General features: G+C 39.9%; 2 protein-coding genes across 3 annotated transcripts in view; both read left to right on the top strand.

Annotated features, from left to right (window-relative positions):
- The first annotated feature begins 6,293 nt into the window (after positions 1-6,293).
- Positions 6,294-17,074, top strand: part of LOC102196814 (monocyte chemotactic protein 1B-like) — a 27,723-nt gene continuing 16,942 nt past the window's right edge. Inside the window, exons 1-4 of one of the 2 annotated variants that reach the window (XR_001290169.1) lie at positions 6,377-6,441; positions 7,000-7,126; positions 7,193-7,254; positions 7,337-7,688. Coding sequence is in view for 1 of the 2 variants with exons in the window: in XM_005754382.1 (XP_005754439.1) it covers positions 6,372-6,441 (70 nt within the window). In the remaining variant the exon portion in view is untranslated. Of the gene's footprint in view, positions 6,442-6,999; positions 7,127-7,192; positions 7,255-7,336; positions 7,689-17,074 lie in introns of those variants that run through there. The other variant, XM_005754382.1, reaches the window with a different exon arrangement.
- Positions 13,547-16,061, top strand: LOC102196528 (C-C motif chemokine 3-like). Its single transcript, XM_005754381.2, has 4 exons — positions 13,547-13,795; positions 15,394-15,520; positions 15,592-15,650; positions 15,742-16,061. Exons 1-4 carry the CDS (start codon positions 13,726-13,728, stop codon positions 15,768-15,770), a joined length of 285 nt encoding a protein of 94 aa, XP_005754438.1. The 5' UTR covers positions 13,547-13,725; the 3' UTR covers positions 15,771-16,061.

Genomic DNA, 17,074 nt, shown 5'->3' on the forward strand with positions numbered 1-17,074 from the left:
AAAAAAAGAGTCTGTGCAGGGATGAAATACACAATTTCAATGCATCTGTTGCAGCTGAACACATATGATTTCCTTTTCTGTCATGTACGCTCAAACTTTTGCCACGTCTATATAACTTGTGGTTAACCACACGTACAGAGTTGATGCAAGAAATTCTGTGTAAATGGCTGACAGAAGAGTTTAGTGCTTTTGATACATTCTTGCTATAATACTCTGAAATAATGACTTTGTATGTAAAAGGAGAAAAACACGAATATGTGGACCGGATGATGAAGGATGAAATTGCACAAATTCAGGGAAACAGAAAGTGAAATCAGACTGAATGTCTGCCTGAGGCCCGCATCTTGTGAAATGTTTAGTTTCTTAATGTCACGTATGAGTCTTATTGTGCATGAGTAACTCTGCTTACTGTAACTTGAGCTATTTTAATGTGTAGAAGGGGTACATAGCATCCACACTGTGGAACTTCAGCTTTGCATTTCTGCTTTCTTCTTTTTGCTTCCCAACGACATTGACCTTACTCTGATTTAAACCCCCCCCCCCCCCCCCCCCCCACACACACACACACACACTTTTCCAGTGTCAGCTTGATGAAGCTCTGTATTGGCCTTTCTGTGACTTTCTGAATCTAACAAATCTAATTCCACACAGTAACTGTGGGAAATGGGTGTGAAAATTCCAGCTGCAACCCAGTAAAAAGATTTTGCACAACAGTCTATATCACATTTCTCAGCACAGGTTGTGGGTGTTTTTATTTGGTCTACGTTTTTAAACCTCTAGTAGTGGTGTGGCAGCAGTGTGCTTTTTGGGGCCTAGTGGATCTGAAGGTGAATCACAAAGGGCACAAAGGGTTTGCAGACTTGGGGGAATTGGACTACCTGTGCAACGTGTACAGGGTGCAGATGCCATCACAAGCTGTCAAATGTAATAAGGACACTAACAAATAATCAGGAGGAGAAGAAAGTAATGGTCTGTGGCCCACACCTGCCAAACCATTTTGTTTTGTGGGTTTCTTCCTGTTGCCTTAGAAGAACAATTTGCACTAAAGGAGGTGAAATTGATTTTTGATGGTTTCTTCTTCTTAACTGGATAGATCCATATCCATGTCTGGCATTAGAATTGGACTTTAATGTCATTCAAACATTTGACATGATGTGAAAAAAAAACACGAATTCTTAGGTCTTGGTTTGCAGCATTCTACTAAACAACAGGTTCAAAGGTATAAATAAACATTAAAATAAATACAAAAACTAAGTTCTAAAACAAGATCTGTCATTTAAATTGCTACGATTTAAATGACAGATCTCAATAAATTTACATTATTGCGTAACGTGTAGCAGGGAATAGCAGAGCAACAGCAGCAAACATCAGCAGCAACCGTTCACGAGGTTAACATTCAGAATCAGAATCTTAGAAGAAACAAAACGAAACTGAGGTGCAATTCTCTCTGTGCAAAGAAAGACACAGTCACTCAATAACAAAAAGGAACAAACACAGAACATATATCTAAAATATATGTGTACAATATATATACAAATATGTCTACTGTATAAACAACAGACACAATTGTTTTCATATTGCACTAGTTCCCATTTGCTGGTGTTGATGTAAGGGAGGGGCGGAGCCATCTGCTGCGACCAGTTGTGGTGAAACGGGGAAGACAGGATAAAGACGTGCTGTGGAAGAGAGCCAGGGATTAATAACAAGCAATAAGTCAATGCAGAGAGGTCTATTAACACATAGTGATTGAGAAAGGTGACTGAAGTTGTAAGCATGTAAACATAATACTGTGAGAAGTACAGCCACTGAATCACTTTGATACCTGGTGTTACTTTTACAACCCTTAAAAATAAACAATAAAGTTAAATAATAATGAAATAACGTTAATTAAACTATTTTATTATTGACCTGTGAAGTTACAATCTCATGACTCTTGGTCTCACCCTGCAGGTGAAAATTAAGACCTGCTGCCTTTTGAGGCTGTGTTGCAGTAAAAACAATAAAGAAAAACGTGCGAGACATTAGAAATTAAAAACAGTAGGCACTCAAGTGGTGGAGCAGGTTCTCTAATAATCCCTGGACTGGTGGTTGGATGCCTGCTCCATCAACCTGATTACCTCTGTGTGTTTGATGAGATTTTTTAATTAATAAAGGAAATGTATTGATGCATGCTCAATCATCCAGGTAAGTAAATCTCCCAAAAGTTGATTCTGTTTATCTGGACGTAGCGTTTTGTGGGAGAAACGTTTCATCACTCATCCAGGTGACTTCTTCAGTCTCAGCTGACTGCAGGTTTCCCCAGTCTTATAAACAGTACATTTGCATAATGACTGAAACCAGCCCACTGAAGGAACAATGGGCTGGGAGGTCAGTTCCTTAATCTTAATTATGCAAATTCTCATTAACTTGGTGGACCGACACATCAAATTCACCAGGGAGGATATGAAAAGTGGCAGGTTAGCCTTCTTAGACTGTGAGATTTCCATCAGTAATGGGGGACATCTAAAAGCTGACGTGTATCGTAAACCTACACATACAGATCAGTATCCAAGGTTTGACTCTCATCATCCACTGGAGCACAAACTGGGTGTCATCAGGACGCTACAACACAGAGAGAACCCCATCCCCACTGACACAGCGGCCAGAGAGGCAGATGAACAGCACATCAAGAAGGCCCTGAGTAAATGTGGTTATCCCAGCTGGACTTTTGTCAAAGCGGGAAAGGCACCTAAAGAAAGCTCCGGCCGATCCAGGAGAGAAGAACAACCGCTGCCCAAGCGAAAACCTGTAGCGATCCCATATGTGTCAGGAGTATAGAGCAGTTGAGACGCATATTTCTAAACACCAGGTCTCTGTGGCTTTTAAACCTCAAAAGACGCTGCGCCAAACACTGGTCCACCCCAAGGATCGGGTCCCCCGACACAAACAGAGTAACATAGTGTACACTGTTAAGTGCCAGGAGAATTGCCAGGATTTATACATCGGGGAAACCAAACAACCTCTGGCAAAGCAGATGGCACAACACAGAAGAGCCACCTCGTCAGGCCAGGACTCTGCAGTCTATTCACACCTACAGGCCAGTGGACACTCTTTCAAGGATGAGGATGTACACATCCTGGACAGGGAGGAACGCTGGTTTGAGGGCGGAGTCAAGGAGGCCATTTACGTGAACAGGGAAAGACCATCTATGATGCCACAAAACGCTACGTCCAGATGAACAGAATCAACTTTTGGAGTAATAATAAAGGAAATAAATAGAAATAATATTAACAATAAAACTAAAAATCCCTAAAGTTCAGCTGCACACAACATCATCCACAGAGTATACAACATAAACCCTTTGTAACAATTCAGCCATCATGGTGACACCTGGTCAGTGTTTATTACACCTTTGCTGCCATCACGTGGGGGAAAGAAAACAGCCAGCTATCTTTAATGTCCCTGCATGCAGCACAGGAAAGGCCATGCCACCCAGTGTTTCTGAGTTTTACGTTATTTTGTTATTTCATTTGTATTCTTTTTAGTTATCTAGTTATTTTGTGAGGCCTAGTTTGCAGTTTAGTTCATGGTTTATCAGGTTCCCTTGTGTCATGTCAACATCTCCATGTTTCCTGTTTTATTTTGAAAGAGTCCAGTGTTCTTTGTTCATTGTATTTAGTTTCACTTCCCCTGTCCTGTCATTAGGTTCATGTGTGCCAGCTGTGCTCCCATGTGTGGCCACTTCCCTTGATTATCCCTTATGTGTATTTAGTCTCTGTGTTTCATTCAGTGTATGTCGTGTAGTCTGTGTAAGCGTCCCAGTTATGTCTCGTCATAGTTGTCACGTTTCTCAAAGCCACAGTCATAGCATGAGTTCTCGAAGTTTCATAGCTTTATCACAGTTTCATAGGGTTTTCTTAGTCTGTTTGCCAGTTTAGTTGTCTTCCCTGCACTCATCGTAGCTTTTGTTTTTGCCTTCTGTCATCAGCCATAATAAAGGCTTGCGTTTTGTTAAGTCATGTCACGTCTCCTTGCCTATGTCTGCTCTTGGGCCTTGCTCAAAAGAACACACCGAACGAACACACTGTGACAAAAGTGTTAAAATGTGCACTCCAGCCCAAAGTTCAACACAAAAGGTTCTTGGTTCACTGCAAGATAATTACTATTAGTAGCTGAAATAAAGTGTGTGCCACTGTGAGATCGTCTCTTTTAGAAGACTTATGTTGTTGTTCTGCTATCGTTTAAAACATTCTTCAATCAAATTTTGTTTAATCACAAACTAATGCACAAAAATAAGCGGTTAGGCCTCACCCATCAAACCTTCCTTTTTTCTTTTGCCTTGCAGCTTTAAAATCCTTTGTCCTCTATCCCTGCTCTACACACGATCAGATCATCTCTCATCTCTCATCTGCTCAAATCGAACTTCTCCTCTGATATACTCATTTTTAACTCTGACCAGCTGGCCACTCTGAATTAAATCTTTGCATCTTCAGCTTAGCCTCATGCTTTTTGTTAATGCCATCATCACTTTAAACCATACATCATAGCAAGTAGAAAAAGACTGATAATGTATGGCTTGTTTGTAATGGCCAACAGGAGAAAGGCTCTTCTTTCCAAAGAGAACAGGGCAGAATGAATCCACTATTATTACAAGAAACATCAGTCATCAGAAACATAACATTAGAAACATAGCATCTCTGAAAGATTCTCCAACTGGCAGGAAACCAGTTTAACATGGTCCTGTGATGTATTCTCCACCCATAGTGTGCAACCTCATTCCTGTGTATGTATTAGATGGTGAGCAGATGATCATGCTCCCCAGTCTACAGCAGCAGTACCACCTGCTAGTGAACCTGGTCAAGCCCTCCACGGCTCTGAGAGGCTTCTTCACCCTGGACCCTGTAGCTCTTGCTTCTTTCCTGTATTTTATAGTTCTGATCCACAGTCAGTAAATAACCAGTGATTGAATCCACCTGTATCCAATGAGACACATTGAGAACAACACATTCTGTGGCTGTCAATTGTGAACCTGATGTCGGCACTGTCGGCCCGGCCTGGGTTGTCTCCACATGGCCAGACATGAACTACAAATAAGTGAAGGGACACTAAAAAGGAGATGAGAACCTGAGATAGAGAAAACACATGGCAGCACAGCTTAGGTTTGCAAAGTTGCACCTAACAAACCACAAGATTCGATTGCTCTTTTTAACACTCGTGCAACATGATAGGAAAGGAAGCGTAATCGAGAAAGACGACGTCGGTGCGATATTTGAAAACTGGCTGGCACATAGGGGAGAAGGTTTACCACTTCCTAGTTTGACAGGGCCCGATGAACCACATGATTTATTACACAGAGGAAAAATGCTGACTTTGCAAAGTCATGTCAGCATTTATTAGAAAAAGCCAAGGGATTGAGTAACTCACCACTACACTGGAACTCATCCAGGCAGTCTGACAGTAGTAATATGTTGATGAATGACGAGGTAATATTGTAACGATGAGCCAGAGGAAGAGACGTGGAAGTAGAAATGAATATTCCAGATTCTGTGTCATCAGGTTCAGGAAGTCTTTACTTTTGACTTGCTGGAAACATCTCGGTATGTTATATTTCATATTCTGCAGATGTTTAAACACAACAGTTGGCAACATTTTTTGAGGATTTGAGTATTTTATTTATATAACCTGTTTGACACTCGACCGTCTCCTAATTGCCAGTTAACAATATAAACCTTAGGCTATAGTTCCACACACCAACACAAATCCATATACTAATAAGGGCACACATATGGTCTTTCTTTTTGTTTTTATGTTTGAACATAAAGCCAACAAGACAAAGCAAAGATGAATGCACATGCTTCTATCCTGGATGCAGTGTTCTTGTCTTTTTTGTATGATAAATATAAAGGAAATGTTCTTAACTGCTCCATCCTTTTCCTCCTCCTGCAAACAAACTGGAAAAATAAGCAGCCAGAGGTCAGTCAGTTAACAAATGATGTTAAGAGGCATTAACAGCTACTTTTAATTTCACTTCAGACCTGACTTGTGCATTACAACAATTGCTGGATGGGTTTGTTTAATTTCCATTTAACTGCAAGAGGTCAGCAGCCACTGTCAGTTAAAATGGAAAAACAAAAATTAGTCAGTCATCATTCGTCAGGCTGAACACCATATTTAAGTGCCTGTGAATGTTGAGTGAGGCTGTTTCTCAGAAAGTTCTCAGAGACGTTGGTGGTTTGAAATATTAAAATCTGATAACAGGCAGACATGTTATGTACCACACACCACACAAATGCACAGAAACACTCTGCAGATGTTCCTGCACTTACCAATAAATAACCAAACACGAATCAACTCACTTTCACCCTGATCAGTGAGCCGGACCACCGGTAAAAATGTCAGTCAAGATTCTCTCCATCACGCTCCTCCTGCTCTCAATATGTGTGTGCTGCCACTCCTCTGAAGGTAACTATGATCTTACTTTTCTAAAGGAAAAAAGAGATAAAATATATCAAATTGATAACAGCAGTTACAATTTCTGATGTTGGGTCCTAGCTGTTTGTGAAGAGCCTCACCGTACCCTATGGAGACGACGGCTCCCAACTGTTTATGTTTCAGTTTGATGTGCAAAATGAGTTATTTATTTAGTTAAAGACAAAGTGAAAATGAATCCTTTTAAAAGTTTCGAAAATTTGGTGAACTCTCTCATCTATATTTATTGAAAGTTTCTGATTGTTTGTGATTCTCATAACAAACACCTCAGACAATTTTAAACAGAGTCCATTTTTTGTCAGAGACACATGTGAGAAACATGGCACTCAGCCCATCTGCTTTGAAATCTGTGGGTTGCAAATTTGAATTTATGTTTGTTTTGTTTGTTTATCACCAAACTGTCCTAAAAAAAGAGTTTCAAGATGGCTCCCAAGTGTGAGACAGTTTAATGAAAATCTGTAAAACTTTGATTTTCCTTCTAATCAGACTTTCTCAGGTTGTATGAATAAAATTTTAACTCCTACCTCTCAGTTCCAGCTCATCCTGGAAAGAGATGACCGTGCTGCGTTGACGTCACCTACATGAATAAGAGCGCCGAGGTGGTGGGGGAAACATATCGTCAGCAGGCTGCAAGACCACCCTGTGTGAAGGCTATAATGTAAGTCAGCACGTTGTCCTACATACAAACATACAATCTGTATAACCTTCTGTCTTTTATTTACAGTTTCAACACAGGAAACGGAGGACAACTTTGTGCTGATCCTAACGCTCAGTGGGTCAAAGATCGTAAGTTATGCTAACACACAAACACATGAAAAGTATTTGCAGAGAAAATCTGAAGCTCCCTTTGTCTCTCCTTCCTCCTCAGTCACTGCCAACAAGACGAAGGTGTAGTGAAGTGAAGTTCTCTGGTGAAGCATCACTGCCTGTCTCCTTTGAGATCACCTTTAAAAACGTATTTTAACTCGAGCGCTTTCTTAATGTAACTGTTTCTTTCTGCTTTCATTTACATTTACTCTAACCTGTTGAGTAATCCTATTGTTTATTCTAGGTGACGGCTTTAGTCTTTTTTTGGACCAGCTGTTTTCAAATGGATACGTTTTGACTTCCTTTGTTTTTGTCTTTCTTGCTTATTCATGAATTTCTTTCTTTGTATTATGTGTTGATGTGAAGCACATTCTGGCAGCAAAAAATAATATAAAAAAATAAACTTTTGTATTATTGAGCAAATATTTTTTTCTAGTCTTGTTTACTCTTGTCTACTCACAGAAGACAACAAACATATCTCCCAGTAATTTCCCAGAATTGTGCATGATTCCACCAGTGCATGAGCCAATACGATACACTTTTATTTGAGTCATCATCAAGAGTTTCTAATAGAGGTCAAAGCAGTTACTGTAGTGGTTGGAGAGCTTGACTTCAGCCACTAGGAGCTCCTTACTCAGAGAAGTGGGCGCAAAAGGATCAGCTGCTCCTGACACTCAAAGAGTCGAACATCCATGTTTTTTTTAATTTATTATTCACTAGCTGGGCCCAAGTCTTATTTAGGTTTGATATTGTTTTAGTAGGTAAAAGTGAATGCTTTGACATGAGTTGAGCTGTGGTTTGGGGAAGGCCTTGAAGGGGACTGGTGATGGCTCCCGGGCCTGGCAGATCCCAATGCACTAAATAGAAATGAAAAAGTTAACGAATGGAAAACAAGGAGTGAGGGAGGGTGGGGCACGTAGATGAGAATGAACAGCTTGCAGAACTGGGGGAACCTATATAGATGACAACCGGAAGGAGCGTGTTTGGAGGCGTGGTCCTGCTCCTGAAATTCTGATAGATAATCTCCAATTAGTTTTTGTCAGTCAAGTTAAAAAAAATCAGGCCAAAACATTCCACCACTGAAAAGAACATTCAATCACTCCATCTGTTTGATACGGCTGCACACACAGGGATACAAACAAACAAAGAAAAACCTTGAAGGATATTCTGCCTCCTGAGCTACAGCCACCCAGTGATAAACATGAGTAAACCCTCACTAGGTTTTAGATAAAGTGTACACTCACAAACCTGCATTTGAAACGTTGGCTACCATAGCAGTATAGTTTTGGAACATGGCATTTCGGTCTTCTATCTAAAATAGGAAAACAGGAACATAAATAGTACCATCATTGCCAGACCTGGCCCACATCTGGTTGACATACACCCTGCTATGTAGAGTAGAAAAGTGCCATTTAAGAATCAGTCTGTTCACTGTATGAACAGTTTTGTCGTGTTACTTTTGCACTATTATGTTCCGGCACATGTTGTTTTTACATGGCTTGAATAAGGTACACATTAGGCTGACATCTGGGGCCAGAGCTGAAACTGTTCTGGACCAGCAGTGTGTCTGGAACTGGCCCATGGCTGCACACAAATTACACATGGCCCACATACAACAAAGAACGACAGCCCTTTGGTGGCCCAGACCAGGTTTGCCAGAGGTAATCCACACATGGGCCAGCAAAGGACCACCAGTGTGTCTGGCCTTGTGCTGGCCCATGTGTGGGCCACCTCTGGCAAACCTGATCTGGCCCACCAAAGGGCCATCATTCTTTGCAGTATGTGGGCCATGTGTAAGCATATTGTGTGGGCCAGATCTGGGCCATACCAATTTTGCTATGTGGGTACAGCCCTGCTGTAGCAAATATATGCCTGCTCCTGCTCCTCAGCGTCCCCATAACCTGTCTGCTCCAACCACAGCAGAGCTACTTATTGCAGCTGTATTTCACTGACACTAGTCTTTGGGATGCTATTCTCTGTGTCTTCTTTGTTTAATGTAGGATGGCCAGTAACACAGGACTTATTTATTGTTCTTCTTAATGAGAACAGTTGAGGAAGCAGCTAAACTTCATCCATAGTCAGTTTTCCAATTAAATAAAAAAAGCAAACTAATAAATACATTAAAAAAATAATTAAAGATTAAGTTCATAGAAGTGATTTAACTCTCACTAAGCTTATTTCCACTTGGTTGATTGTTACTCAACTTCCACTAGAAAGTGGGTCATGTACATTTTTCAAACCTTACCCTAAAAACATTTCTGCCAATATTGTAACAATACAACTGCTCTGTGCACACAAGAATAACACCACACCACCATTGCTACCATTTCTAAATGAACAGAAATAAACACAAAATAAAATGTTCAGTCAGCACTCGATGTGAATCAGTGGCCTGAGTGCAGTTTCCTATTTTGGCTGGTGTGCAGAGACAGTTAAAACAGCCGTTTGATTCGAATTTCTCTTTTCTCAGCTATGAAAGCAGTGACCTGCTTTCATCATCATCTTTGTTGTTACCACAGACTGATGGTGGATAGTGTTGGCGTACTACAGTGCTAATCTTCATCTTTCTAGTTTCCGTGCAGAGTTTCAGTTTTACTGACATTTAAGTCACCAATTCAGTCTCAGGAAAACAAACAAAACGAACTTTATTTTGCATGAAAGCTGGTGAATATTAAGAAATACTACAATATGCCTAGCTGTGAGCATGTGAAAGACTAAGCAATGCACACATATGAGCACCATAGGAAAATCACTCAGATGTTAGCTACCCTGCTGTTTTAACATTCTCAGTTTAAAAGCACCTATAAAGGTCTGTTTGGGATCATGTGGCGGCACCAGTGATTGACCCATTAATCCAGGGATTACGAGACAATTTACTCCACAACAGATTCCAGTTGTAACCAAGAGTCATGAGGGTCATGCACAAAAGCACAGTTCTTATAGTAAAGAAACACAGGCCTATAAAGTTCTGTGTGTTCAATCTACAGCAAGAATAATGAGGTCTCACAGTTCAGTTGGTCAGCTATCACCTGGACTGGTGAACAACCGCTGGCTTTTTCAAGATAGTGGTTTTAACCAAGAGCTGCTGGTAGATTGCCTTATCTCCAGAGACTACAGAGACTACTTATAAACTGCACTCTGTACAGTTAATACCAATTTGTCAACCTTACTTTTGGCTTTTTCAGAGCCCCAGTACTTTCTAGGGTGCTGTGTCCGCACACTGCATATGCCACTGCCTACTTGGATGATGTCATTATCACACAGTATCACACGGGGACCATAGTGTGTTGTGCTTGGATGACAGCCATGAAGCTAGAGCATAATAGTGACAAGCAAGAGTCAGAGCGATGTTTGGTGAGTGTGTAAAGCAGCAAAGGAAAAGAAGTAAATCCTCTTTGTGAACTGCAGTAAACCTTGTTAGACTACACGTTTTAGGCTTCTTTCTACTATTTTATGGCACTCATCCTGTCCAATGACCAGTGATTTCATAAACTTGTATCCCACTGCCAACAAGGCTTTCTGTCCTCCAGGTTCAGAACTACAGATCCTGTGGCTGTGGGGTGTAGTGAACCTAGCCTGAGACATCACCACCATACAGTCAGACATGGACTACACACAAGAGTTTTTGACTCCATATCTGTCCTTTTTGTGTATAATATGAAGCATTGTGTCAATGAAGGAATGCTATGTATATAGAGTGAAAGATGGCTGAGGTGGTTAGAGATCAAACTTCAGTCAGAAAATGATGTGGTTTAATTTAAAGATACATGGCACCTATTTTTATTGTTGTATTTCCAAACCCAAACTTTATATTTTGCATGTTTTCTGCATTTCTTGATTTTGCATCTGCATGTTTTTTGTCTGTGGTCACTTTGCACTAGCAGTTTTAGTGTAGTCATTTTGTACCTCTGCGTTATGCCTGTATTTTTTTAGTATTTAAAAAAGAAAGAACGTGGAAACAAAGCACAAGTTTGCAAAGTTTTTATACTCATGCAACATGTTTGGAAAGGAAGCAATATAAAGAAAGACTGTCAAAAATGCCACGAATATCATATTTGAAAACTTGTGCATAGGTGAAAAGATTTACCACTTCCTGATTTGAGGGGGCCTAAGGAACCACATGACTTATGATACAGAGGAAAGATGTTCATTCTCGAAACTCGTCATCATTTATTATAAAACAGAAGTGACTAAGTGACAGAGCACTACACTGGAACTCATAACGACAGTTTAAGAATAGTAATATGCTGATGATTAAAGACGTAGTAGTATATTGTAATGATGGGCCAGAGGCAGAGAGGTGGAATTGAAAATGAATATTTCAGATTCTCTGTTATCAACTTCAGCAAGTCTTCAATTTTAAAGGTTACTGAACTTGCTGGAAACATCTCAGAACATTTTTTGTTACATTTGGTATTCTGCAGAAACACCAAATACATATCCACGCTCGTGGCTCAAGAGTTGGGAGTTTGGCTTGTAAACGGAAGGTTTAGTCTTGGTCGTTGTGTCCTTGGGCAAGACAGTTCACCTGTTGCCTACTGGTGGTCAGAGAGGGCTTAGTAGCCCCAGGGTCCGGTAGCCTCGCCTCTGTCAGTGCGCCCCAGGGCAGCTGTGGCTACAATGTAGCTGCCATCACCAGTGTGTGGATGACTGAATGTATAAAGCGCTTTGGTGTCCTTAGGGACTAGAAGGTAGAAGTGTAATAGACTGATTATAGTAGTCGATTTCACAAAAACAAATTGTAAAAAATCTAATATTTAAAGACAGTGCTGGAGATGCTGAAAATGGGAAAACCTGATAAAAACAACTGAAACTTAGATAGATAAATGATTTTAATCGATTTTATTAGAACACAGTTCTGCAAAGGTCTAAAGAAACTATATTAAAAAGCTCAACTTAACTTACAACATTTAGTGCTAGCTGTGGGCTACACGGGGAGTCAATCTACACTAAGGCTACGTCCACACTAATGCATTTTCATTTGAACACGCATCGTTTTCTCTCCGTTTTGGCCTCCCGTCCACACTGAGACGAAAACACCGCGTTCTGAAAACGCACTCGAAAACGAATACTTTTGAAGACGGTGCTTTCGCGTCACAGTGTGGACAGTGAAAACGCAGACTTCTTAAAATGATGACACATGTTGGTCATATGATGCAGTCATGTGACCAATTAAACTAAGATAGCGGAGGGCATTATGCAGCAGTTGTTTTGTTTGCTCTCAATTTTGACAGCCCTATCAAAGATTAATATCAGTCTGTACATGCTCCAGATAGCTTTTCCTTAAATTCTATAATTCTCACTCACTTTTGCAACTTTGTACTTTTGTGTTGCTCACACCAACAACTGCACCTCATTGTCTCCACCAGTGTGTGAATGTGAGAGTGAATGAATAGTGGAATTGTACAACTCTTTGAGGGCCCCGAAAAGCACTATATAAATGCAATCCATTATTATTATTATTATTAATATTGTTAGTCCATTTAAAAAACTCAGGGCTTTTGCTCGACATTTTGCAAAGAGCCAGAAAGTAAATAAAAAGGCAGACAGAAATGAGGCAGGTCAAATCTTCTTGCGTATCCCGCATGCGTAGTACTGGAACATAAGCGTTTTCATCTGTTTCAATGTGGATGCACAACTCTGTGAAAACGACTGAAAACGCTAGTGTGGACACTGTGCAGTCATTGAATTGACCATGAAGTTCTCTGTATATCAACGTATTCTACAGTCAAATTAGAGGCCATCAGTCTGAATACTAAAGCTTGTCTCACTCAAAGGGACATTGATCCCAAGCCCCTGTAGCACTAAATGAAACCCTAAATAAAAGAATCCAAATGGGTCAGCTTAACAGCTTAATGTAAACAAGAAAATCAAAAGAATTTAATTTAATGGTTTAGATTGCAAGAAAAAGTTTAAGTTGTGAGGATTTAAGATTAAATGTATCTCGATAAGGACCCAAAAAGTCAGTCAGTTATGCAAATGTGGAGAAATGTGCATCAGAGTCATCATGAATTACTTTTATTTCCATTTGAGTCCTGATTCATAACAATCACAACAATTAATTCAATATTTTTCTTATGAACTCCAACAGATAAACAGTCACTGTCAGTGAAAATCGAAAAACTGAAATCTTCAGGGGTCTAGATAGACATCATTCATGACAATGCAGGTGAGTCAGTCACTGGGCTGTACACAAGTTTCTGTGAACTTTGTGTATGTGAGGCTGTTTCTCGGAAAGCTCAGAGTGAGATGTTGGTGGTTTGAAATAGAAAAATCTTCCTGACAGGAGGCGGAGGTGTGATATGTCACAACGACACACACACAAATATACAAACCTATAGAAAGACGTCGTCAGTCGTGCCTGTAGATGTTCCTGCGCTTATAAATAAATAGCTAAGGAATCAACTCGCATAATTACAACCTGATCAGTGAGCCAGACCACCGGTGAAAATGTCTGTGAAGATTCTCTCCGTCACTCTCCTCCTGCTCTCAATGTGTGTGTGCTTCAGCTCCTCTGCAGGTAACTATACTTCTCCAAAGACATATAAAATTGATTAAGTAGCTACTTTTACAGCAATTACTTACTTTTTGGTGAAAGGGGGTGGACTCTCATGGGTTTCACTAGGCAACGACTCCGCTAGTTTCTCTCACCACAAACCTTTACTTCTGGTATCTGCTCATTCAGTACTTTTAAACAGTCTTTTCAGCATTTACACTCTTGCGTTCTATCCACCAAACTCCAGACATCCCTGAACGTGCAGTCAGGCATGACATTTTAAAAGGCGTCCTTTACATTGAAATTTAGGAGAAGGAGATTTTACATCATTCTCCTGACTTTTCTTTTGATTGGGAAATATTTTCATTTGATGTATAGTGATTATACATTTATGCATATCTACATGCAAATGTGTACTTCCTTTGATTTATGGGTTCTGTCTCATGATGCTAAGCATCCCTCGCACCACCCATTCAACTATCATACAAAATACCACAGTGGATGCAGGGGTTCCATTTCAGCTATATGAGCACTCTGTAAACAAATCTTAATGCTGTTTAGTTTTCAAGCTTTCTGCTGTGAGAGGTGCACATTGTGACTCATTGCATAACTATGATAATGTCTTAATACAAACAGGAAATGAAAGACACAGAGACAGAACAGCATGATAAGTTGCAAATGTGCGATAATGATGTTCACCATTCAGCTAGCTGCATATCTGAATTTTGTCTTTGATAAAAGAATGATGTTAATAAATGAAGCTTATTGCCTCATATTCTAGCCAATGTTCTTTATTGACAATTAATAACAATAAGAACAATTCAAGACTGAAAATTCATTTGCAAGATCATGTCTACCAATTGTTTACATTTCAATTTGATGGGTAGGAGTTGAGTAAAGTAAAAAAAATGAAAGCAAAAGTAATTTCTGGAACAACATCCAGCTTTTGTTCATCAAATCCACATCCGGCACATCCATTTAAACTGGAAGTGGATGTCAACACGACAGAATCAGACGCCGCTCAAGAAGTGGAACGTCTAAGTTCAATAAACATCAAATATTCCACCACTTTAAAAGAAGCTGTCGCACTTCGTAGGGATATAAAATCCTCACATTCCTGTTCCACATGTAAAATTACAGTAAGTGTCTCACATATAAAACGGGAGTCAAATCTCACCTCTGTTTAATTATATTTATGGAATATGGTCCTGGTAACAAAAACAGTTACACACTGTCAATGATGAACGTAATTACTAGAGTCTTAAGATGAGCCCCAAGCGGTGAGACCTTCTACTGCAAATACTCTGTTGGCCCACTGTTTCTGTTTTATGAAGATGTTGAAGAACATACTTTGCGAAAACATAGGTCCATATGAGTTACTATTTTCAATGCACTTTGAATGAAAATGTTAAAATTACTTTGAATAATCAAAGTGTAAAATGTGTGATGCACAAAAAAGCCTGCTTACTGTCACGTAATTTTAGGTAACATTTCAACAGCTATGTTGTGTTTAGTGATGTAAGGAGTTTCATCACATTTTAAACCTGGAGTTAACTTTGGTTTTCCTTCTAATCACACTTTTGTCAGGTAAGATAAATCCGTTTTAACCTCCTTCCTCTAAGGTATCCGTGGTCCTACGAAGAAACGCCCTTGCTGCGTTGATGTTACCAACCTCGATATGAGCCCTGAGGTGGTGGGGGAGACATATCGCGAGCAGGCTTCATCATATCCCTGTGTGAATGCTATAATGTAAGTCAGCACATGTTGTCCTACACGCAAACATAAACACATGCAATCTCTAAAACATTCTTTTTTTACAGTTTCAACACAGAATATGGTCAGCTTTGCGCCGATCCTGACGCTCAGTGGGTCCAGAATCGTAAGTTGTGCTAACACACAGACACACAAACACATTGAATGTATTTACAGAGAAAATCTAAAGCTCTCCTTTGTCTCTCTTTCCTCCTCAGTCACTTCCACAATGAAGAAGGTGCAGTGAAGCACAAGTTCTCTGGTGAAGCATTGCTGCCTGTCTGTATCATCTTTGGCCTCACTTTCAAAGATATATTCAAATGAGAATGCTTCCTAAAAACCTTTCAGATTAATTATATTACTGTTACCCTGTATTTAATTCTTGGTTTTCACATCAGTCTTTCATGGTGCCAACCATTTTTTTAAAAGTTAGCATTTAAGCGCTGTCTTTCTTTGACCTTTTTCTTGCTTATATGTGCACTTCAGTTTATTATGTATTTATGTGAAAAAAAACCCAAAAAAATAAACTTTATTATTGTCCAAATATTTTCCTGCTATTTAAATACCCATTAGACTCTCACAATATGTCATACACATATCCCAATAATTTCCCAGAACAGGTATCCCCTGGTGTTTTCAATTGAGCACAAACTGTATAACCCGATATGATACACTGTTTAAGTTATTGAAGCCCACTTTGATCACTAGGAGCTCTTTTCTCGGGGTCTTAGGAATGGTAGGACACTAGAATGTTTTTTTCCAACCTATTTAAGCCATGTCTTAGCTCAATGATGAACTTTAAGTAAAGTCTGTAGCGTGAGCGTGTCTCAGAGTGCAAAATCATCCTTCTGTTGCACTCCACATCTGGCACATTTAAACTAGAAGTGGATGTCAACACAACAGAATCAGACGCTGCTTTCATGCAGGAGGATGCTCAAGAAGTAGCACATCCGAGTTCAATAAACATCAAATATTCCACCACTTAAAAAGAAACCCACACTTCCTAAAGACATAACTTCCTCATATGCTGTTCAGCATAGATAATTACAGTAAGTGTCTGAGATATATCTGATGGCTCCATGTGAAAGAAAAGCAAACCCCTTGTAGGTTGTATTTTAAGGCGAGGGGTGTTACAGCTCAGGGTTTTTGGGCCCCCTTCCCTTTTTTTTACTGTTTGTGCCAATTCGTGTGTGCAGCCCCTGCTGCAGATAGGTGCCTGCACGTGTTCCTAAACCTACCTTCCTATTCTGACTGCTCCTCCTGGTTCCCTGCTCCACCCACAGCAGTGCTACTCATAGAAGGTGTTTTAAATGGATTTTGATTTAAAGCAACTCTGATTTCATAACTCTTTTTTTGATCGTAGCTAGTGCAAGGCCAGTCAATGTCTGATATTTTTAAATCCCTGCAGGACGTTTGTGCTCTGTGATAAACTGTGATAAAACATCAGGAGGCTGGAACAGGTTTTTTATATTCTGTCACTCGACACTGATGCCAGTCAATGCTTCTCCAAGGTGTCAGTTATGCTGCACACACACACACACACACACACAC

This window comes from Pundamilia nyererei, unplaced genomic scaffold (assembly GCF_000239375.1).
Source record: "Pundamilia nyererei isolate P.nyererei 1_Seehausen unplaced genomic scaffold, PunNye1.0 scaffold00555, whole genome shotgun sequence".
Lineage (NCBI taxonomy): Eukaryota > Metazoa > Chordata > Actinopteri > Cichliformes > Cichlidae > Pundamilia > Pundamilia nyererei.